Raw genomic sequence first — 24,083 nt, 5'->3', positions numbered from 1 at the left:
TTCTGACATTCTTCTTTGAGTTGTTTGTGACACGTACAAGGAATGTGATTAGGGTAAGAAGCGTCACACTTTATTTACAAAAGAGAAGAGATAACACGGAGCAGTCCAGACAGAGAAAAAGGTGACCCGCGGGATAAGACAGGACAACAATCTCGTGAGACACTCGGTGTAGCCAGCTTCCTGCAGGACAGAGGATGGTGAGAGGAGGTCGGTGGAGGGGGGCTGCTCTCAGTCAGGACCAGGTCTTGTATTTGGGGGAGCTTACTTCCAGCGGCCCCCAACTTTTCCTTTGCCTCCAGCTGCCTTCTTGCTGCTGTAATGGGGCGGAAAAATGACAAAGGTCAGCAGACAAGACACAGAGAAGAGAGGAAAGCCAGAAAGAGAAGAGAGGAAAGCCAGATGCAGAAGTGATAAGATATGGAATATGAAATAGTGTAATATGAAGAAGTGAAAAATAACATATGGGAAGGATCAGAGAATTCAGAACAGATGGAAAGAGAGAGAGAACTAAGTGAAGGAAGAGAAATCCAGTGCATAAATTATGCGTCCCCCTTTCCCCCTCACACAAGCAGCACACACAGGCTGTATGACTTACCATGTCCTCATGTTAGTTTGGGAGAGACTGTACTAGTCTCCCACATGCTGTACTGGCCTCTGATTACCATGCATGCTTATATCAGTTACCTATTGCTAACACTCTGTCAGCACTGTCCTAACCGCACAGTATTACAGTGGCTCCAGGAAAAAGTAAGAATACTGGTGTACCGGGATGTAGTTGGGATCCCGAAGGATGGGATGCTGGCGGTCAGAAGACAGGAACTAAAATCCTGACACCTGTCAGAATGCCGACGCCGGAATCCGGAACATAAGCATACCGGAGAGGGTTAGGTCTAGGCTGTGGGGGGGGGGGAAGGTTAGGGGGAGGGTTAGGGTTAGGCTGCGGGGGGAAGGTTAGGGGAAGGGTTAGGGTTAGGCTGCGGGGTGAAGGTTAGGGGGAGGGTTAGGGTTAGGCTGCAGGGAGAAGGTTAGGGGGAGGGTTAGGGTTAGGCTGCAGGGAGAAGGTTAGGGGAAGGGTTAGGGTTAGGCTGCGGGGGGAAGGTTAGGGGAAGGGTTAGGGTTAGGCTGCGGGGGGAAGGTTAGGGGAAGGGTTAGGGTTAGGCTGCAGGGAGAAGGTTAGGGGAAGGGCTAGGGTTAGGCTGCGGGGGGAAGGTTAGGGGAAGGGTTAGGGTTAGGCTGCGGGGTGAAGGTTAGGGGGAGGGTTAAGGTTAGGCTGCAGGGAGAAGGTTATGGGAAGGGTTAGGGTTAGGCTGCGGGGGGAAGGTTAGGGGAAGGGTTAGGGTTAGGCTGCAGGGAGAAGGTTAGGGGAAGGGTTAGGGTTAGGCTGCGGGGGGAAGGTTAGGGGAAGGGTTAGGGTTAAGCTGGGTGTGAAGGTTAGGGGGAGGGTTAGGGTTAGGCTGCGGGGGGAAGGTTAGGGGAAGGGCTAGGGTTAGGCTGCAGGGAGATGGTTAGGGGAAGGGTTAGGCTGCGGGGGGAAGGTTAGGGGAAGGGTTAGGGTTAGGCTGCAGGGAGAAGGTTAGGGGAAGGGTTAGGGTTAGGCTGCGGGGGGAAGGTTAGGGGAAGGGCTAGGGTTAGGCTGCAGGGAGAAGGTTAGGGGGAGGGTTAGGGTTAGGCTGGGGGTAAAGGTTAGGGGAAGGGTTAGGTTTAGGCTGCAGGGAGAAGGTTAGGGGAAGGGTTAGGGTTAGGCTGGGGGTAAAGGTTAGGGGGAGGGTTAGGGTTAGGCTGCAGGGAGAAGGTTAGGGGAAGGGTTAGGGTTAGGCTGCGGGGGGAAGGTTAGGGGAAGGGTTAGGGTTAGGCTGGGGGTAAAGGTTAGGGGAAGGGTTAGGGTTAGGCTGCAGGGAGAAGGTTAGGGGAAGGGTTAGGGTTAGGCTGCGGGGGGAAGGTTAGGGGAAGTGTTAGGCTGCAGGGAGAAGGTTAGGGGAAGGGTTAGGGTTAGGCTGCGGGGGGAAGGTTAGGGGAAGGGCTAGGGTTAGGCTGCAGGGAGAAGGTTAGGGGGAGGGTTAGGGTTAGGCTGGGGGTAAAGGTTAGGGGGAGGGTTAGGGTTAGGCTGCAAGGAGAAGGTTAGGGGAAGGGTTAGGGTTAGGCTGGGGGTAAAGGTTAGGGGGAGGGTTAGGGTTAGGCTGCAGGGAGAAGGTTAGGGGAAGGGTTAGGGTTAGGCTGCGGGGGGAAGGTTAGGGGAAGGGTTAGGGTTAGGCTGCAGGGAGAAGGTTAGGGTTAGGGTTAGGCTGCAGGGGGAAGGTTCGGAGTAGGGTTAAGATTAGAATGTGGTGGGGAGGGTTTGGCTGTGGGGTGGGGGGAGGGATAGCTGGGGGGGTTAGGATTAGTGTGTGGGAAGGGAGGGATAGAGTAAGAGTTAGTTTAGTTGCTCAAACCTTTTGGGGTTATGGCAGCCAGGATGCAGGTGTCGGTATTCTGGCCACTGGCATCCTCACTGCCGGTATCCCGGTATACCTGTAACATGTACTGTGATGAAAACAGGCAGTGACAGAGCTGCAGTGCATTTGTTACTTATACTATACCTGGCATACCAGGGTGAGGGTCTTTGGTTAGCAGCAGTCAGGTTACTTACTTGTTATAACGGAGATATTATGGTAGGCTGGAGATATCAAGTGAAACAGTAGCGTCCTGTTCAGCCTGTGATATCTCTCACTACACCTTAGATATCACACTACACCTGACATGTCTAGGTAGGTTATAGACACATCGCTTGGTAAGCCTTAGCGTGTAGTGCCTGGTTCGGCATACATTGTTAGCTGATACTTAAGTATAAGCCCAGGTTATTCAGCTACAGTGTGAGATCACAGATGTAAGGTTAGGACATTTCTTAGGTGTTATGTACAATGCTTGACTGCTTGGTTAGGATTTTAGGTAGAACGCATCAAAGGGATAGTGGAGAGGTTTGGGGTAGAGGTAAGGATCCAATATGAAGTTATATCAAGGAAACATTTGGAATTCAAGATAATATCACAATGCCCAGAGATCAGAACCCTTGAGACCACACAGAAATCTGTATGAAGTGGTACAGTAGCTTGGAGTGGAGTTTTAAAAAGTAGATTATTTCAAACTTATCCCTTAGAGTGTATAGGGGTTCCTTCTATAGCAAACATCTTAGCAATGATCATTAGAATGTTATGTAATGTTTATGTTTATGTAATGTTGTTATTGAACTATGTAGAAAGATTTGATGGTTAGGGTCTGTTGTGATTTCAATTATTATCAATTATCTCACTGAGTGGAATAAGGTACTAGCATTTTGGTTTTGGGGTTACACCTGTGACACACATACAGTTGAAACAGTCATTTTGTTGAGTTAAACCAATATTCATGAGAATGCAGCCTATATAAGGAATGTTGTATTCTCATAAGCAGTGGTTTAGACCACAAAATGGCCGCCTTTATTATGTGTAGAGACACTTTGGCACACTTTGATGAGATGAAGAGGAGATTGAAGAGTTCATGGTATTTCACTAAATGATTACTCTGTGTAAAGCGCTATGTAAATAATGGGTAATGAATAATGTGTCTGAAAGCTGGTTATTTTGATTGGCAAAGATGATTTAATGGACAACCATGGTAAGATCAAATTAAATAGAGTTAAAGGTGAGAAAGGATTTAATGACTGTTGTGATCATCGTAGTTGGGGAAAGTTTGTTTATGGAAAAGTCTTTCTGGAGATGTATGGTCAGACTTGCCTAAAACATGCAACATTGATATTAAGGACTTACAGGGGTTGTATAATCAAGTTTTATATCACTTTAATTATGGAAAGTCTTTCAATGGCTTAGAATATTTGAATCTGGAAATATTCTAAGATAGGTAGTTTTGGCTAAGGATTAGAGGAGTGGATTGGTGCAGGCTGGGATTGGAAGAGAGTTTGGAAAGATAGAACTACTCACTGTTTCTGGAGCTGATCGATACGGTTCCTGAGGGTTGTAACCTGTTAAAACAACATACAACCCATTTATGCTGTTGAGTCCCATATAGCTCCTTACCTCCATCACCCTCACATCCTGATGGACCGCAGGATGCATATAGGAATCCTGTTACCTTGCTCCCGCTTACCATGGTAATGATCCACATGTGAAAGAAATGAGTGGCTGGCGTGTCTTTACTGTGTCTGGTGACATACACACACATATCCTAGGCAGGTGCCCAGGTGCAAAGCTACCTACCTTTTTATTACACCCGGGCTGGAGCGTGGAGCAGAGGTACTTACCCCTTGGGTGACCAAACTAAAACCCTTATGACTGTGAGAACACCAAGAGTGCAAATCATCATTGCAATATGATGTGAATGATAAAGCATCGTCTACAAATCTATCTTCATACTGTATGTTTCAATGGGGAACACTAAATGTTAATATGTTTATTGTACATTTTACTGTTGACTAATTACTGTGTTTCTTCATAGGTGACACATTTATTCACAGTTACACTTTTTTCACTCTTCTAGCTGCATTATTCTTTTATAGTGTTATAACTCCTGTTTTTAGAACTTTTACTAGGCTGCACTCACTATGTAGCATTACAGCATAAGATGTATTACTAGACTGCACTCACTATGTAGCATTACAGTATAAGATGTATTACTAGACTATACTGTACTCACTATGTAGCATTACAGTATAAGATGTATTACTAGACTGCACTCACTATGTAGCATTACTGTATAAGATGTATTACTAGACTATACTCACTATGTAGCATTACTGTATAAGATGTATTACTGCACTGCACTCACTATGCAGCATTACAGTATAAGATGTATTACTAGACTGCACTCACTATGCAGCATTACAGTTTAAGATGTATTACTAGACTATACTCACTATGTAGCATTACTGTATAAGATGTATTACTGCACTGCACTCACTATATAGCTTTACTGTACAAGACGTATTACTAGACTGCACTCACTATGCAGCATTACAGTATAAGATGTATTACTAGACTGCACTCATTATGCAGCATTACAGTATAAGATGTATTACTAGGCTGCACTCACTATGTAGCATTACTGTATAAGATGTATTGCTAGACTATACTCCCTATTCAGCATTACTGTATAAGATGTATTATTAGGCTGCACTCACTATGTAGCATTACTGTATAAGATGTATTGCTAGACTATACTCACTCTCTAGCATTACTGTATAAGATGTATTGCTAGACTATACTCACTATGTAGCATTACTGCATAAGATGTATTGCTAGACTATACTCACTATGTAGCATTACTGTATAAGATGTATTACTGCACTGCACTCACTATGTAGCATTACTGTATAAGATGTATTACTAGACTATATTCACTATGTAGCATTACTGTATAAGATGTATTGCTAGACTATACTCACTATGTAGCATTACTGCATAAGATGTATTGCTAGACTATACTGTACTCACTATGTAGCATTACTGTATAAGATGTATTGCTAGACTATACTCACTATGTAGCATTACTGTATAAGATGTATTATTAGGCTGCACTCACTATACAGCATTACTGTATAAGATGTATTGCTAGACTATACTCACTATGTAGCATTACTGCATAAGATGTATTGCTAGACTATACTCACTATGTAGCATTACTGTATAAGATGTATTTCTAAACTGCACGCATTATGTATTGTTACTGTACAATTATTACTAGACTGCATTCACTGTGTAGTGTTACTGTACAAGACGTTTTACCAGAGTGCACTCCTTATTCATTCCCTACAAACTGCTGCCTTGAAAATCCCAAACTCCAATGTTCTCATTAGATGCAATCCTGCCACCCTGTAAGTAACAATTCTGTTTGCAGTCCTGGTGTCCGTCATGTCTTTCTCGATGACATCTCTTTACTGCTCTGCTTCAGCCCCAAGCCCAGTCGTACCAGTCCCTACCCTGACACACGCCTGAACAGCCAATCCTGACTTTGCTCCCTACAGAAGGGAGATCTCTACTTACAACTTAGAGAGTTCTTCCACTCTCCTGTGAAGAGTCGTAATCTAAGAGAGACCAAGATAATCATGTGAAAAGGAGACACTGGTGCAATCGGTGCTGTTCTATATTGGAAATGATGTAAAATGATTCTATCTGCATGTACTGCTGCTATCTCCTAGATACTGCATGCGCTGCTCTGGGACTGCATTTACATACACCATATCATTCTTATGGCATTACGTGCCAATGGCACATTCTGGGTTACATACTGGTCCTAACGTTCTGTTATGAGAGTGGACTAGTCTTCTACCATTTTGCAGAAAGAGCCAATATCCGTGTGACAATTCTTATCAAGTCAGAAAAAGCTAATGACATCACTGAGGCATGAGGCAGTTTAAGCTTTAGAATTTCTGATACTGGATTTGCCTCTTAATGTATTATTGCCGTCACCTGTGGTGAACTAGTTAATTGCGCCTCCAGACAGATCAGTTTGACATTAACACGCTACTTGTACAAATGTGAAATGCAATCTGCTCTTACAGCCCTTATAGTGACTATAAGAAAGCAGTAGACTTGAATGAAGTAAAATGTGTGCAGATTGTACTAGTGTCTGTGCAGTCTCTATTCTCTGATCAAGGATATACTGGGTAAGGTGAAAACATTTTTGTAGGCCAGAGGTTCGCAAACACGGTTCTCCAGGCACCCCAACGGTCCAGGTTTTAAGTTTATCCATACTTGGCCAAAGGTGACTTAATTAGTACCTTAGTCATTTTGATTTGACCATCTATGCTGAGCCATGAATATACCTAAAACCTGGACAATTAGGATGCCTTGAGGACCACATTTCAGAACCTCTGCTATAGGTTGTTATTGATTCTGAATCCTCTGGTGTACTGCTCTCCCCACACACATAATACATGTATGGCTCCATACAGATGTACCTTGATGTCGTACAGATTTTCTTAGTTGTTGTTTCTTGGACTACTACTGCACAAAGGGGTCTATTGACTAAGCCTTGGATGGAGATAAAGTCAATGGACATAAAGTACCAGCCAATCAGCCCCTAACTAACATTTCAGAGGCTGGGTTTGAATAATGGCAGTTACGAGCTGGTTGGCTGGTACTTTATCTCCGGCGACTTTATCTACATCCAAGGCTTAGTAAATAGACCCCCTAAGATCTCTATTTTTTAAACTGTGGATGGAGATAAAGTGGATGGAGATAAAGTCCCAGCCAATCAGCATCTAACTGCCATGTCACAGGCTGGGTTTGAAAAATGGCAGTTAGGAGCTGATTTGTTGGTACAGGTTGAGTATCCCATATCCAAATATTCCGAAATACGGACTTTATTGAGTGAGAGTGAGATAATGAAACCTTTGTTTTCTGATGGCTCAATGTACACAAACTTTGTTTAATACACAAAGTTATTAAAAATATTGTATTAAATTACCTTCAGACTGTGTGTATAAGTTGTATATGAAACATAAATGAATTGTGTGAATGTACACACACTTTGTTTAATGCACAAAGTTATAAAAAATATTGACTAAAATGACCTTCAGGCTGTGTGTATAAGGTGTATATGTAACATAAATGCATTCTGTGCTTAGATTTAGGTCCCATCACCATGATATCTCATTGTGGTATGCAATTATTCCAAAATACGGAAAAATCCCATATCCAAAATACGTCTGGTCCCAAGCATTTTGGATAAGGGATACTCAACCTGTACTTTATCTACGTCCACTTTATTTATATATCCATCCAAGGCTTAGTAAATAGCCCCCTTATCTCATCCGATTTATTCACTTTTTTTTTTTTAAATACAGTATACCGCTCACAGCTGTGTATGTATAGTAGCATATATATCATCTCTTGCCCTATAAGTCATGAATACACCATGAACTGGAGAAATCACCTAAATCGAAATGAACTACATTTTTTATTTTAAAGAAAATTTTTGTTTGTGATTATATTTGGCCTTTTAAGAAAGTTTGTAAGACAAGAACAATGATAGTAAATCAGTCACTAATAGTTGTTTACTGACCGTTTTATAAAATCTGTGGAATCCAGTATAGTTATTTCACTGATCTATCATTTCTGTAGCTCTAAACATTGAATAAAGTGCAATTTGAGCACCAGAGTTTGAAAAATGGGGGTTAATAAAGGATATACTACTGTGTGTTTGGAACAGTAAAATGTATGTTTATACAGTTCAATTTTTCCATACTCATTGTAATAGAATTACTATGGAACTACAAAAAAAAAATGTGGTTATTAATGAACATCACAAATGGAAGATAAAATAAAAATCAGCTTATGTTATATTCAGAATTCAGAAATCAGAAACACAAGTATAATAAGAGTCTTTTTTTAATTTTAATAAATTCTCATATTTAAAATATTTTCTGATATATATTTATTATTACTTTTTCCCATTTCCTGATAGCGCCCTTTATTTTTTTTTTACTGATGTTACAACCTATGATCAATGCATAAACTACTTGGACAAAATATAAAGATCTGGGGGCTAATTCAGTAAGGATAGCAAATTCTGCTAATCAGAATATAAATATACTGGTCTGGTGTATATTAAACATTCAATAAAAGACCACATATATGATATAAAAACTTTCAGAATAAAACAAACCTCTATTAAAAACTGGTAATGTCCAAGCATTAAACTGTACATGGTATGTGTATATATGTGTACTTGTGATTACTATATATAAAACTAGGGCTGAATTCAAATGTTATCGCGGGTCCCAGCATCTGCCGACATCTATTCAAATGATGCAGCCGATGCACGTGAGAAGTTCATTTCAGCTTTTCTCCGGTGCATGCTATCACAATTAACAGATGGGGAAGTTCTATTTCCAGTAAAAACACCTGTTTTCACTGAAGCTTTTCTCCATTTGATAAATAAGTCCATTAGTAATGTGCGTACATACTATAAGAAGATCTGTAACTATCGTAATTCATCGAACTGACTCTCAGTAGATTAAAGTGGACCTATAACATTCATAAGCTCGAAGCCTCTGTTTTGTGCGCTTAACCAGTTGCCCATGATTACATTTTTATTGCTAGAAGGCATAGCCTGATTTATATTCATGAGGTACTGGTCCCTAGAGAATTGGTAAACTATGTTCTCTCATGAATATTAGTTTAGCCCACAAAATGGCTGCCTCCACTTGTCTTTGACCTGTCCACTTTAATGTACTTCAACCAATATGTATGTAACTTGATAGTTCTTTCTAGAAAAAAGGTGAGTTAATATGTTTTCTGCTTTCATGATATTGTAATATGCATACAAGTAGTATACAGTGTGCTCACCTCGTATTTCTGTTTCTTGAGCTTTTCCCCCATCTCAAACTTCTCGGACTCCAGTTGGTACAGCCAGTCCCACATCTCCTTAGCCTTGTCCCTATTACAGAATTATAGGTGAGCCTTAAATGTTCTGCTTGTCATACACATGGGGAGATGTATCAAGCTTTGGAGAGATAAATTACCAACCAATCAAATTCTGTATTTTACAGACTGTGTTTTAAAAATGACAGGAGCTGATTGGTTGGTATTTCATCTCTCTCCACTTTATTTCTCTCCTACCTTTGATACACCTCCCCCTCAGTCTAAAACTGTTTAAAATAAGACTTCATGCAGCTGCAGAGATATCTGCTGTGAACCCCGCAATTATGGACATTATTTTCACAAAAAATGAAAACCCAAAATAAAGATGATAAATAGTGTGGGTAATAACGTCCTTGCATTTTACAAGATAGGAGTCTCTGTAAACACCTATGTCTTATTACCCTAAGTTTTGGCATTAAACTGTAATTGCCAGACTCTTGACCATTCCTCTAATGATTGAGGATCTAGGTAGATTAGAGGAATGGTCAAGAGTCTGGCAATTACAGTTTAATGCCAAAAAATGCAAAATCATGCACTTGGGTCTCAAAAATCCTAAAGCTAAATACAGTATTAATGGCACTATACTGGAAACTACTGAGGAGGAAAGGGATCTAGGAGTCACTATTTCAGATGACTTAAAGGCAGGTAAGCAATGTAACAAGGCAATGAGGAAAGCTAGTCAGATGCTTGGCTGCATTGGGAGAGGAATCAGTAGCAGGAAAAGAGAAGTAATAATGCCACTGTATAGGTCATTGGTACGGCCTCATCTAGAATACTGTATTCAGTTCTGGAGGCCATATCTTCAAAAGGATATTAATACATTAGAAACTGTACAAAGGAGGGCAACTAAAATGGTGCATGGCCTACATCACAAAACATACCCAGAAAGACTTAGAAATCTCAATATGTATAGTTTGGAGCAGAGAAGGGAAAGGGGGGACATGATAGAAACTTTCAAATATATCAAGGGTTTTAACAAAGTCCAGGAGGGAAACATTCTCCAAATGAAGAGAAGCAATAGGACACGAGGACATGCACTGAGACTGGAGGGGGGGGAGGTTCAGGGGAAATTTGCGGAAAAATTATTTCACAGAAAGGGTAGTGGACAAGTGGAATAGCCTCCCATCAGAGGTGGTAGAGGCTAAGACAGTAGAGCAATTTAAACATGCATGGGATAGACATAAGGATATCCTTACAAAGAAATAAGGATCAAATAAGGTTAGAGATAAAAATAATATAAAAAAAAAAAAAATGGGCAGACTAGATGGGCCAAGTGGTTCTTATCTGCCGACAAATTCTATGTTTCTATGTTTACCTGAGTTTATCTTCATTCATGTGGTCTACATTCAGGGGCTTGCGACGATCTGCCAGAATCTTCTTCTTCTGCTCCCGGGCTGTCTGCTTCTTGCCTCTCTTCTGATCAGCCTATCGAAAAGGAAGCACTCAATAGTAAGGACGGAACTTATTACTCAAATGCATTGCACACTGGAGACACTGGATGGCAGTGTGCTACATTTATTGAATTTGATGAGCATATTGCCCATTTTATTTCCCACGAACCAAAGCTTGTCTCACTTAACCACTTATTTCCTGGCTGTGCCGAGAACCCCAAACTCACCAAAGGCGAATGGCCAACCAGATGTTTGATTTTGTCTAATTAAACCATATTTTGTAATCATTTAGTTGACCAAAGTGCTTTGTGCACAGGACATATGATAAAGCTTTATCTCAGATATCTTCAATCTTAATAAGCAAACAAAATACTTCTCTATACATTGGTGAAAGGTATTTGTCACTATTTAATTTGAAGTTGTGTCTTTGTAGTATTTATTCTTTAATAAATCTAACTTATAAGTTCTGAGTTGTATAGGCAGAAATACAGTAGCGAAGATAGTCTATACTATGGTATCACACAGTGGCCTGTGTCTCTGCAGGCTGTCTCACCTTGGCCAGGTAGCTGCTGTATGTGGCCCCCATGGAGGACAAAGCCTTCTTCTTCTTCATATCATCCTCAGCACGTCTCATTAGGTCCTGTTCCTCTCTCCTTACCTTTTCCTCCTGCACAGAGAAAGGACCATGAGCAGGGCCAAATTAACAATGGGGAGGATGGAGCTCCAGCTCCTGGCCTCCACACAACAATAGGCCCATCATCCTGGCAGCAGGATGATGACCAGCTGCACAGCTGGCAAAACAAGCGATCATGAATCATAAGCATTAAAATTGTATTAATAGTTTTCTCACAAAATGTAGCAATTTTTCTATGTTTATGTATTTTGGGAGACATTGAGGCTCATAGTGTATAAAGGGTGTACACGCCCACATGGCTCTGGACACACCCACATAGCAGTGGTCAAAACTCCTCCCCTTCTCAGTAAAGGCCCTTCAGCTCCAGGCCCATGTGGCCCTTAATCCGGTTCCTACTATAAGGATGCGTGGCATTTCTAGAGTTATTGTGATGGTATGTTCTGTGTATGGGGTGATTAGGGCTGTATATACAGTACAGGGAAATTGCTATAGATAGGGGTAATCTAATGATAACGCATCTCTGGTAGTACTCACGGCAAGTCTGGTCTGACGCTCCTTCTCCTTCTCTGCTCTGATCCTCTGTTGCTCGGATCTCTCAGCTCTACGTTTCTCCTGAGGACCACGGTAAGATGGAGCGATCAGAAAAGAATGGGCCAACCACAACATATGCATTTAGATGGAACAGAGCTAAGAAGTACATACTGATCATCGCAGAAACACTTTACTATAGGACAGGAGTAGTTCAAGTATGGGAGGGGTCGAGTCCTCACTAGATACTACTCCCGTGCTCAAGTCAGCCAAGGGTGGTTTGACAAGAGTGTGGGAGGTATTCAGAATAATTATTCATTATATACCAACTATTAGAAATGAATAGTTACTATGAAAGTGATATCATTGGGTTGGTGGTGCTCCCTAATATGAAGCATATTAGAGGTGAAGAAAATAATTATCTTGGTTAGGGCACTCTTTTTGAAAAAAAAATTAACTAAGTGTGAAATCTATTAAAATATAACCTTTATTGGTTTATCAATTAAAAAAGGTGAGAGGTTTATGTTAAAGTGTAATTAAACGTTCATGTATATGAGCAGAAAACACTTTTTATAAATTAATATAAGACTGTTAGAAATATACAGATCATTTATCAAATAAAGAATTCTTGGACACTATATGTATGTACTGTATGTCAGCTCTGCCACCTAGTGAGGAAATATAAGTACTGAGAAAGTATTGCACTATTACTGTATTGCATGCAAACTAAATATTAAAAATAATTATTAGTACATAATTACATAACATAGATAAAAGGTTTTTATTTTGGGGTTCCTCTGTGCATTAATACCTCTTATACTCCAGACTCTACGAGCAGGGCCCTCCTCCCTCCTATTCTCATTACCTACTTCTCTTATGTTCCAGCTACACTCTACACCTCCTCCTTGGGCTATCTGCCCCCCCAGCTCCACCCCTTTGTTGTTTTGGTGTCTTCAGATGAACTAGACCCATTATCTGCGCCCCCACTAATAGGTACAGGAGTCAGATTATGCTGAGTATTTCCATTGCACCTATTGCATCATCGGCTGTATTGAGAGTTGTAGTGCTATTAGTTATTTGTCTACTGTATTGTACTGGTCTCTGTATGTGCTGTTTACCTGGTACTAATTGCTTTACACTCTGTGTGATGCTGTGGACCACTTATGACACCCAATAAATAAAGTTTAATAATAATCAGCGGCGGCTCCTACCTTGGTGGAGCAGGAAGGCTGTCGCTGGCAGTGCTCCCGGATCTCAGCTACCTTGTCCCTACCGCCGCCAGGGTCCTGACACTTGTATAATGTACAGTTCACAGACGCCAGAACCCAGAGCATGCGCAGTAGCGGCAACGGTACTGTACATGCACAGAATCGAATCTTCTATGGACTGCATCGGCTGCAGTCCATAGAAGCCGGCTAGTGCTGATGAGGCAGGTAGCTGGCTTCCTAGAGAAATCCAGCACTCTGCCTATTGCAGCCCGGTCTGGCAGTCCCAGAGGGAGGAAATTCCTCCCAACGTAACTGCCTGTGACTGGCACTTAAGACTTCCAATAGGAAGTCCCTGCCAGTCACAGTGAAGCCAGTTCAGTCTCGGACTGCATCTGGCTTCACTGACAGTGAGCTGGGTGGTGGATTTTACCTGGGGGTGCTGTACCGCCACTGATAATAATAAAAAACATAATCAATTTCTATGCTTCTGTCTGTGTCTTTGGTGCATTTTGCTTTGACAAGTAATTTGCTAAAAATCACTACTTCTATGTTTTATTTACAACTACACGTCAGACGCGGAACAAGAACGACATCTTACAATTCTGTCTTTCAATCCAATTAGCTCCTCTTCCTCTTTCTTTCTGCCTTCAAAGTGCTGATCAATAAGGGACTGCAACTCAATTAAGTCCTTGTTCTGCCTTTTCTTCTGAATATCCTGAAGACGAAACATACATATTAGTGTGTAAGAAAAGACCGCCTATGTATCATATTGTTATACATTGAGATTATAATGGCTAGGAATAGAACTGCAATAACAGAACATTAAGTTATTAGCCATAGAAAGTTATCTCCAGACAATTACCATAAAAAATAGAGTATAATAAAACAGAAAGCCTGTTTAGCTCTGAAATGCTGTGTCTGTACAAAACAATAAATGAATTGGTATATGTAAAAGGTTAGGATAAACTAATACTTAAAGCAGCACAGAAAAACAACAGGCAAAAATCTGCTATTAAAGGGAACTAATCTTACTGAATTTTGACATTACGTACAACTGTTTTTACCATAAATAAAAAGTTTTTATTGGAATATTTCCCATTACCACTAAGTAAGACAATGCAATTTTATGCATTTATAATACTGTTTTAATATTAGTGTCAGTTTACTTTCATCAACAGTACTAAAGCCTGGTGCATTTTATAGAGCAATCCATGTATAGTATGGCTGACTCATGTATATCATAATCAGGGCAGTCGAGAGCCGGGCTGGGCCCAGGTACTTTTCAAGGGCCGTGGCCTAACCACGGGAGGTGTGGTCATGTACCCTTAGAAATAAAAAAACTGAAAAAAATAGTATTTTAACTTAAGCACCTCCATTGCCACACTGCAGCCCAGTACACAGCAGCATGTGCTGGGCTGAGAAGAAGAGCTACAGATGCTTATGCCAGGTAAGAGGGATGGGGCCTGGGCCCATATTGGACCCTCACTGAGCCCCTCCATCAGACCTGGGCACAAGTAATCTGTACCCTCCCCCCCCACCCCTCTCTCGGCACCACTGATCATAATCTACACATACTGTATGGGTCAGTATCGCTCTGAATCCACATTATTCTTCCCTCTCATTATGGAAGCAGTTGACTGATCAAAGTTCACTATTCATGCAGGACATAACAGGAGATAGAACCAGGGTAACTGTGTAAGTGTCCTTCAGGTGGAATGGGTCAGGTACGAAAATGCCAGCGGTCAGGATCCTGACGGTCACAATCTTGACAGCTAAATCCAGACAGATCACGGTGATCATTCTAACCTTAGCTCTAACCCACCACTCCTGCAGCCTACTCCTGACCATCCCCTCCTGCAGCCTAACCCTAATTGTGCCCTCTTGCAGTCTAACCCTAACTCTCCTTCTAGTGCCTAACCCTAAATCTAACCCTAATCCTAACACTCTCCCTCGGGATCCATCGGCACTGTGACCACCAGGATTCCGCTGATGTGATCGTAACCGCCAGGATCCTGACTGCCAGGAACCTGGCTACATCAAGTGGGATGTGTGACCACTCTGGTCAGGTATAAGCTTATTTTAGCAGGTAATGTACTTACATCAAAGTCAACTTTCTCTCCATCTGGGATTTTAGGAGCAGTAAGTCTGGAACATAAACATATATAAGTACTGAAGATTCCGCCTAGTGCCCATTGTGAATGCACATAGTGACTACAGGATCAGAGTGTTCTGAATGTAGATAGTGACTACAGGAGCAGTGTGTTGTGAATGTAGATAGTGACTACAGGAACACTGTGTTGTGAATGTAGATAGTGACTACAGGATCAGAGTGTTCTGAATGTAGATAGTGACTACAGAAGCAGTGTGTTGTGAATGTAGATAGTGACTACAGGATCAGAGTGTTCTGAATGTAGATAGTGACTACAGGAGCAGTGTGTTGTGAATGTAGATAGTGACTACAGGATCAGAGTGTTCTGAATGTAGATAGTGACTACAGGAGCAGTGTGTTGTGAATGTAGATAGTGACTACAGGAGCAGTGTGTTGTGAATGTAGATAGTGACTACAGGAGCAGTATGTTGTGAATGTAGATAGTGACTACAGGAGTAGTGTGTTGTGAATGTAGATAGTGACTACAGGAGCAGTGTGTCGTGAATGTAGATAGTGACTACAGGAGCAGTGTGTCGTGAATGTAGAAAGTGACTACAGGAGCAGAGCGTTGTGAATGTAGATAGTGACTACAGGAGCAGTGTGTTGTGAATGTAGATAGTGACTACAGGAGCAGTATGTTGTGAATGTAGATAGTGACTACAGGAGCAGAGCGTTGTGTATGTAGATAGCAGTGTGTTGTTGATGTAGATAGTGAATACAGGAGCAGTGTGTTGTCTATGTAGATAGTGATAACAGGAGCAGAGCGTTGTGAATGTAGATAGTGACTACAGGAGCAGTGTGTTGTGAATGTAGATAGTGACTACAGGAACACTGTGTTGTGAATGTAGATAGTGACTACAGGAGCAGTGTGTTGTGAATCTAGATAGTGACTACAGGAGCAGTGTGTTGTGAATGTAGATAGTGACTACAGGAGCAGTGTGTTGTGAATGCACATAGTGACTACAGGATCAGAGTGTTCTGAATGTAGATAGTGACTACAGGAACTGTGTTGTGAATGTAGATAGTGACTACAGGATCAGAGTGTTCTGAATGTAGATAGTGACTACAGGAAAACTGTGTTGTTAATGTAGATAGTGACTACAGGAACACTGTGTTGTTAATGTAGATAGTGACTACAAGAGCAGTGTGTTGTGAATGTAGATAGTGACTACAGGAGTAGTGTGTTGTGAATGTAGATAGTGACTACAGGAGCAGAGCGTTGTGTATGTAGATAGTGACTACAGGAGCAGTGTATTGTTGATGTAGATAGTGACTACAGGAGCAGTGTGTTGTTTATGTAGATAGTGATAACAGGAGCAGAGCGTTGTAAATGTAGATAGTGACTACAGGAGCAGTATGTTGTGAATGTAGATAGTGACTACAGGAGCAGTGTGTTGTGAATGTAGATAGTGACTACAGGAGCAGAACGTTGTGAATGTAGATAGTGACTACAGGAGCAGAGCGTTGTGAATGTAGATAGTGACTACAGGAGTAGTGTGTTGTTGATGTAGATAGTGACTACAAGAGCAGTGTGTTGTTGATGTAGATAGTGACTACAGGAGCAGTGTGTTGTGAATGTAGATAGTGACTACAGGAGCAGTGTGTTGTTAATGTAGATAGTGAGTACAGGAGCAGTGTGTCGTGAATGTAGATAGTGACTACAGAAGCAGTGTGTCGTGAATGTAGATAGTGACTACAGGAGCAGTGTGTCGTGAATGTAGATAGTGACTACAGGAGCAGTGTGTCGTGAATGTAGATAGTGACTACAGGAACACTGTGTTGTTAATGTAGATAGTGACTACAGGAACACTGTGTTGTTAATGTAGATAGTGACTACAGGAGCATTATGTTGTGAATGTAGATAGTGACTACAGGAGCAGTGTGTTGTGAATGTAGATAGTGACTACAGGAACACTGTGTTGTGAATGTAGATAGTGACTACAGGATCAGAGTGATCTGAATGTAGATAGTGACTACAGGAACACTGTGTTGTTAATGTAGATAGTGACTACAGGAACACTGTGTTGTTAATGTAGATAGTGACTACAAGAGCAGTGTGTTGTTGATGTAGATAGTGACTACAGGAGCAGTGTGTTGTGAATGTAGATAGTGACTACAGGAGCAGTGTGTCGTGAATGTAGATAGTGACTACAGGAGCAGTGTGTCGTGTATGTAGATAGTGACTACAGGAACACTGTGTTGTTAATGTAGATAGTGACTACAGGAACACTGTGTTGTTAATGTAGATAGTGACTACAGGAGCATTATGTTGTGAATGTAGATAGTGACTACAGGAGCAGTGAATGTAGATAGTGACTACAGGAACACTGTGTTGTGAATGTAGATAGTGACTACAGGATCAGAGTGTTCTGCATGTAGATAGTGACTACAGGAACACTGTGTTGTTAATGTAGATAGTGATTACAGGAACACTGTGTTGTTAATGTAGATAGTGACTACAAGAGCAGTGTGTGGTTGATGTAGATAGTGACTACAAGAGCAGTGTGTTGTTGATGTAGATAGTGACTACAGGAGCAGTGTGTTGTGAATGTAGATAGTGACTACGGGAGCAGTGTGTTGTTAATGTAGATAGTGAGTACAGGAGCAGTGTGTCGTGAATGTAGATAGTGACTACAGGAGCAGTGTGTTGTTTATGTAGATAGTGACTACAGGAGCAGAGCGTTGTGAATGTAGATAGTGACTACAGGAGCAGTATGTTGTGAATGTAGATAGTGACTACAGGAGCAGTGTGTTGTGAATGTAGATAGTGACTACAGGAGCAGAACGTTGTGAATGTAGATAGTGACTACAGGAGCAGTGTGTGGTTGATGTAGATAGTGACTACAGGAGCAGTGTATTGTTGATGTAGATAGTGACTACAGGAGCAGAGCATTGTGAATGTAGATAGTGACTACAGGAGTAGTGTGTTGTTGATGTAGATAGTGACTACAGGAGTAGTGTGTTGTTGATGTAGATAGTGACTACAAGAGCAGTGTGTTGTTGATGTAGATAGTGACTACAGGAGCAGTGTGTTGTGAATGTAGATAGTGACTACAGGAGCAGTGTGTTGTTAATGTAGATAGTGAGTACAGGAGCAGTGTGTCGTGAATGTAGATAGTGACTACAGAAGCAGTGTGTCGTGAATGTAGATAGTGACTACAGGAGCAGTGTGTCGTGAATGTAGATAGTGACTACAGGAGCAGTGTGTCGTGAATGTAGATAGTGACTACAGGAACACTGTGTTGTTAATGTAGATAGTGACTACAGGAACACTGTGTTGTTAATGTAGATAGTGACTACAGGAGCATTATGTTGTGAATGTAGATAGTGACTACAGGAGCAGTGTGTTGTGAATGTAGATAGTGACTACAGGAACACTGTGTTGTGAATGTAGATAGTGACTACAGGATCAGAGTGTTCTGAATGTAGATAGTGACTACAGGAACACTGTGTTGTTAATGTAGATAGTGACTACAGGAACACTGTGTTGTTAATGTAGATAGTGACTACAAGAGCAGTGTGTTGTTGATGTAGATAGTGACTACAGGAGCAGTGTGTTGTGAATGTAGATAGTGACTACAGGAGCAGTGTGTCGTGAATGTAGATAGTGACTACAGGAGCAGTGTGTCGTGAATGTAGATAGTGACTACAGAAGCAGTGTGTCGTGAATGTAGATAGTGACTACAGGAGCAGTGTGTCGTGAATGTAGATAGTGACTACAGGAACACTGTGTTGTTAATGTAGATAGTGACTACAGGAACACTGTGTTGTTAATGTAGATAGTGACTACAGGAGCAGTGTGTTGTTGATGTAGATAGTGACTACAGGAGCAGTGTGTCGTGTATGTAGATAGTGACTACAGGAACACTGTGTTGTTAATGTAGATAGTGACTACAGGAACACTGTGTTGTTAATGTAGATAGTGACTACAGGAGCATTATATTGTGAATGTAGATAGTGACTACAGGAGCAGTGAATGTAGATAGTGACTACAGGAACACTGTGTTGTGAATGTAGATAGTGACTACAGGATCAGAGTGTTCTGCATGTAGATAGTGACTACAGGAACACTGTGTTGTTAATGTAGATAGTGATTACAGGAACACTGTGTTGTTAATGTAGATAGTGACTACAAGAGCAGTGTGTGGTTGATGTAGATAGTGACTACAAGAGCAGTGTGTTGTTGATGTAGATAGTGACTACAGGAGCAGTGTGTTGTGAATGTAGATAGTGACTACGGGAGCAGTGTGTTGTTAATGTAGATAGTGAGTACAGGAGCAGTGTGTCGTGAATGTAGATAGTGACTACAGGAGCAGCGTGTTGTTTATGTAGATAGTGACTACAGGAGCAGAGCGTTGTGAATGTAGATAGTGACTACAGGAGCAGTATGTTGTGAATGTAGATAGTGACTACAGGAGCAGTGTGTTGTGAATGTAGATAGTGACTACAGGAGCAGAACGTTGTGAATGTAGATAGTGACTACAGGAGCAGTGTGTGGTTGATGTAGATAGTGACTACAGGAGCAGTGTATTGTTGATGTAGATAGTGACTACAGGAGCAGAGCATTGTGAATGTAGATAGTGACTACAGGAGTAGTGTGTTGTTGATGTAGATAGTGACTACAGGAGTAGTGTGTTGTTGATGTAGATAGTGACTACAAGAGCAGTGTGTTGTTGATGTAGATAGTGACTACAGGAGCAGTGTGTTGTGAATGTAGATAGTGACTACAGGAGCAGTGTGTTGTTAATGTAGATAGTGAGTACAGGAGCAGTGTGTCGTGAATGTAGATAGTGACTACAGAAGCAGTGTGTCGTGAATGTAGATAGTGACTACAGGAGCAGTGTGTCGTGAATGTAGATAGTGACTACAGGAGCAGTGTGTCGTGTATGTAGATAGTGACTACAGGAACACTGTGTTGTTAATGTAGATAGTGACTACAGGAACACTGTGTTGTTAATGTAGACAGTGACTACAGGAGCATTATGTTGTGAATGTAGATAGTGACTACAGGAGCAGTGTGTTGTGAATGTAGATAGTGACTACAGGAAAACTGTGTTGTGAATGTAGATAGTGACTACAGGATCAGAGTGTTCTGCATGTAGATAGTGACTACAGGAACACTGTGTTGTTAATGTAGATAGTGATTACAGGAACACTGTGTTGTTAATGTAGATAGTGACTACAAGAGCAGTGTGTTGTTGATGTAGATAGTGACTACAGGAGCAGCGTGTTGTGAATGTAGATAGTGACTACAGGAGCAGTGTGTTGTTAATGTAGATAGTGAGTACAGGAGCAGTGTGTCGTGAATGTAGATAGTGACTACAGGAGCAGTGTGTCGTGAATGTAGATAGTGACTACAGGAACACTGTGTTGTTAATGTAGATAGTGACTACAGGAACACTGTGTTGTTAATGTAGATAGTGACTACAAGAGCAGTGTGTAGTTGACGTAGATAGTGACTACAGGAGCAGAGCGTTGTGAATGTAGATAGTGACTACAGGAACACTGTGTTGTTAATGTAGATAGTGACAACAGGAACACTGTGTTGTTAATGTAGATAGTGACTACAAGAGCAGTGTGTTGTTGATGTAGATAGTGACTACAGGAGCAGTGTGTTGTGAATGTAGATAGTGACTACAGGAACAGTGTGTCGTGAATGTAGATAGTGACTACAGAAGCAGTGTGTCGTGAATGTAGATAGTGACTACAGGAGCAGTGTGTCGTGAATGTAGATAGTGACTACAGAAGCAGTGTGTCGTGAATGTAGATAGTGACTACAGGAGCAGTGTGTCGTGAATGTAGATAGTGACTACAGAAGCAGTGTGTCGTGAATGTAGATAGTGACTACAGGAGCAGTGTGTCGTGAATGTAGATAGTGACTACAGGAGCAGTGTGTCGTGAATGTAGATAGTGACTACAGGAACACTGTTGTTAATGTAGATAGTGAATACAGGAACACTGTGTTGTTAATGTAGATAGTGACTACAGGAGCAGTGTGTCGTGAATGTAGATAGTGACTACAGAAGCAGTGTGTCGTAAATGTAGATAGTGACTACAGGAGCAGTGTGTCGTGAATGTAGATAGTGACTACAGGAGCAGTGTGTCGTGAATGTAGATAGTGACTACAGGAACACTGTTGTTAATGTAGATAGTGAATACAGGAACACTGTGTTGTTAATGTAGATAGTGACTACAGGAGCAGTGTGTCGTGAATGTAGATAGTGACTACAGAAGCAGTGTGTCGTGAATGTAAATAGTGACTACAGGAGCAGTGTGTCGTGAATGTAGATAGTGACTACAGGAGCAGTATGTTGTGAATGTAGATAGTGACTACAGGAGCAGTGTGTTGTGAATGTAGATAGTGACTACAGGAACACTGTTTGTGAATGTAGATAGTGACTACAGGATCAGAGTGTTCTGAATGTAGATAGTGACTACAGGAACACTGTGTTGTTAATGTAGATAGTGACTACAAGAGCAGTGTGTTGTTGATGTAGATAGTGACTACAGGAGCAGTGTGTTGTGAATGCAGATAGTGACTACAGGAGCAGTGTGTTGTGAATGTAGATAGTGACTACAGGAGCAGTGTGTCGTGAATGTAGATAGTGACTACAGGAGCAGTGTGTCGTGAATGTAGATAGTGACTACAGGAACACTGTGTTGTTAATGTAGATAGTGACTACAGGAACACTGTGTTGTTAATGTAGATAGTGACTACAAGAGCAGTGTGTTGTTGATGTAGATAGTGACTACAGGAGCAGTGTGTTGTGAATGTAGATAGTGACTACAGGAGCAGTGTGTTGTGAATGTAGATAGTGACTACAGGAGCAGTGTGTCGTGAATGTAGATAGTGACTACAGGAGCAGTGTGTCGTGAATGTAGATAGTGACTACAGGAACACTGTGTTGTTAATGTAGATAGTGACTACAGGAACACTGTGTTGTTAATGTAGATAGTGACTACAAGAGCAGTGTGTTGTTGATGTAGATAGTGACTACAGGAGCAGTGTGTTGTGAATGTAGATAGTGACTACAGGAGCAGTGTGTTGTGAATGTAGATAGTGACTACAGGAACAGTGTGTCGTGAATGTACATAGTGACTACAGGAGCAGTGTGTCGTGAATGTAGATAGTGACTACAGGAGCAGTGTGTCGTGAATGTAGATAGTGACTATAGAAGCAGTGTGTCGTGAATGTAGATAGTGTCTACAGGAGCAGTGTGTCGTGAATGTAGATAGTGACTACAGAAGCAGTGTGTCGTGAATGTAGATAGTGACTACAGGAGCAGTGTGTCGTGAATGTAGATAGTGACTACAGGAGCAGTGTGTCGTGAATGTAGATAGTGACTACAGGAACACTGTTGTTAATGTAGATAGTGACTACAGGAACACTGTGTTGTTAATGTAGATAGTGACTACAGGAGCAGTGTGTCGTGAATGTAGATAGTGACTACAGAAGCAGTGTGTCGTGAATGTAAATAGTGACTACAGGAGCAGTGTGTCGTGAATGTAGATAGTGACTACAGGAGCAGTATGTTGTGAATGTAGATAGTGACTACAGGAGAAGTGTGTTTTGAATGTAGATAGTGACTACAGGAACACTGTGTTGTGAATGTAGATAGTGACTACAAGAGCAGTGTGTTGTTGATGTAGATAGTGACTACAGGAGCAGTGTGTTGTGAATGTAGATAGTGACTACAGGAGCAGTGTGTCGTGAATGTAGATAGTGACTACAGGAACACTGTGTTGTTAATGTAGATAGTGACTACAGGAACACTGTGTTGTTAATGTAGATAGTGACTACAAGAGCAGTGTGTTGTTGATGTAGATAGTGACTACAGGAGCAGTGTGTTGTGAATGTAGATAGTGACTACAGGAGCAGTGTGTTGTGAATGTAGATAGTGACTACAGGAACAGTGTGTCGTGAATGTACATAGTGACTACAGGAGCAGTGTGTCGTGAATGTAGATAGTGACTACAGGAGCAGTGTGTCGTGAATGTAGATAGTGACTATAGAAGCAGTGTGTCGTGAATGTAGATAGTGTCTACAGGAGCAGTGTGTCGTGAATGTAGATAGTGACTACAGAAGCAGTGTGTCGTGAATGTAGATAGTGACTACAGGAGCAGTGTGTCGTGAATGTAGATAGTGACTACAGGAGCAGTGTGTCGTGAATATAGATAGTGACTACAGGAACACTGTTGTTAATGTAGATAGTGACTACAGGAACACTGTGTTGTTAATGTAGATAGTGACTACAGGAGCAGTGTGTCGTGAATGTAGATAGTGACTACAGAAGCAGTGTGTCGTGAATGTAAATAGTGACTACAGGAGCAGTGTGTCGTGAATGTAGATAGTGACTACAGGAGCAGTATGTTGTGAATGTAGATAGTGACTACAGGAGAAGTGTGTTTTGAATGTAGATAGTGACTACAGGAACACTGTGTTGTGAATGTAGATAGTGACTACAAGAGCAGTGTGTTGTTGATGTAGATAGTGACTACAGGAGCAGTGTGTTGTGAATGTAGATAGTGACTACAGGAACAGTGTGTCGTGAATGTAGATAGTGACTACAGAAGCAGTGTGTCGTGAATGTAGATAGTGACCACAGGAGCAGTGTGTCGTGAATGTAAGTTAGTAACTGCAAGCTACAGTACAGTGAATTGTGTTTGCTCTGTGGCTGTAAAGAGGTGTGATTTTTGCCAGTGGGCATTAAGCATGTAGTAAGAGCCTAGGACTAATCCTCAATCTTCTCCTGTTAACCAGCCCAAATACTGTAGGCC

The 24,083-nt window shown here is 41.5% G+C and overlaps 1 protein-coding gene and 1 long non-coding RNA gene across 5 annotated transcripts in view; one reads left to right on the top strand and one right to left on the bottom strand.

Moving 5' to 3' along the window:
• Positions 1-207: 207 nt before the first annotated feature.
• Positions 208-24,083, bottom strand: part of TNNT3 (troponin T3, fast skeletal type) — a 52,992-nt gene continuing 29,116 nt past the window's right edge. For 3 of the 4 annotated variants that reach the window (XM_063944715.1, XM_063944716.1, XM_063944714.1), the window contains 8 exons: positions 15,256-15,301; positions 13,755-13,871; positions 11,955-12,032; positions 11,340-11,453; positions 10,711-10,820; positions 9,321-9,411; positions 3,954-3,994; positions 208-313 (listed from right to left, as the gene is read on the bottom strand). In XM_063944715.1, the coding sequence (XP_063800785.1) occupies positions 262-313; positions 3,954-3,994; positions 9,321-9,411; positions 10,711-10,820; positions 11,340-11,453; positions 11,955-12,032; positions 13,755-13,871; positions 15,256-15,301 (649 nt within the window). In that variant the 3' untranslated portion in view covers positions 208-261. Of the gene's footprint in view, positions 314-3,953; positions 3,995-6,011; positions 6,053-9,320; positions 9,412-10,710; positions 10,821-11,339; positions 11,454-11,954; positions 12,033-13,754; positions 13,872-15,255; positions 15,302-24,083 lie in introns of all 4 variants that reach the window. The other variant, XM_063944713.1, reaches the window with a different exon arrangement.
• On the top strand, positions 1,585-2,242 carry LOC134969017 (uncharacterized). The gene is made up of 5 exons (XR_010189374.1): positions 1,585-1,646; positions 1,756-1,829; positions 1,866-1,939; positions 1,971-2,044; positions 2,154-2,242. It is a non-coding gene; the product is annotated as an uncharacterized LOC134969017 (long non-coding RNA).

This window comes from Pseudophryne corroboree, chromosome 11 (assembly GCF_028390025.1).
Source record: "Pseudophryne corroboree isolate aPseCor3 chromosome 11, aPseCor3.hap2, whole genome shotgun sequence".
Taxonomy (NCBI): domain Eukaryota; kingdom Metazoa; phylum Chordata; class Amphibia; order Anura; family Myobatrachidae; genus Pseudophryne; species Pseudophryne corroboree.
This window is presented reverse-complemented; position numbering and strand designations above follow the sequence as displayed.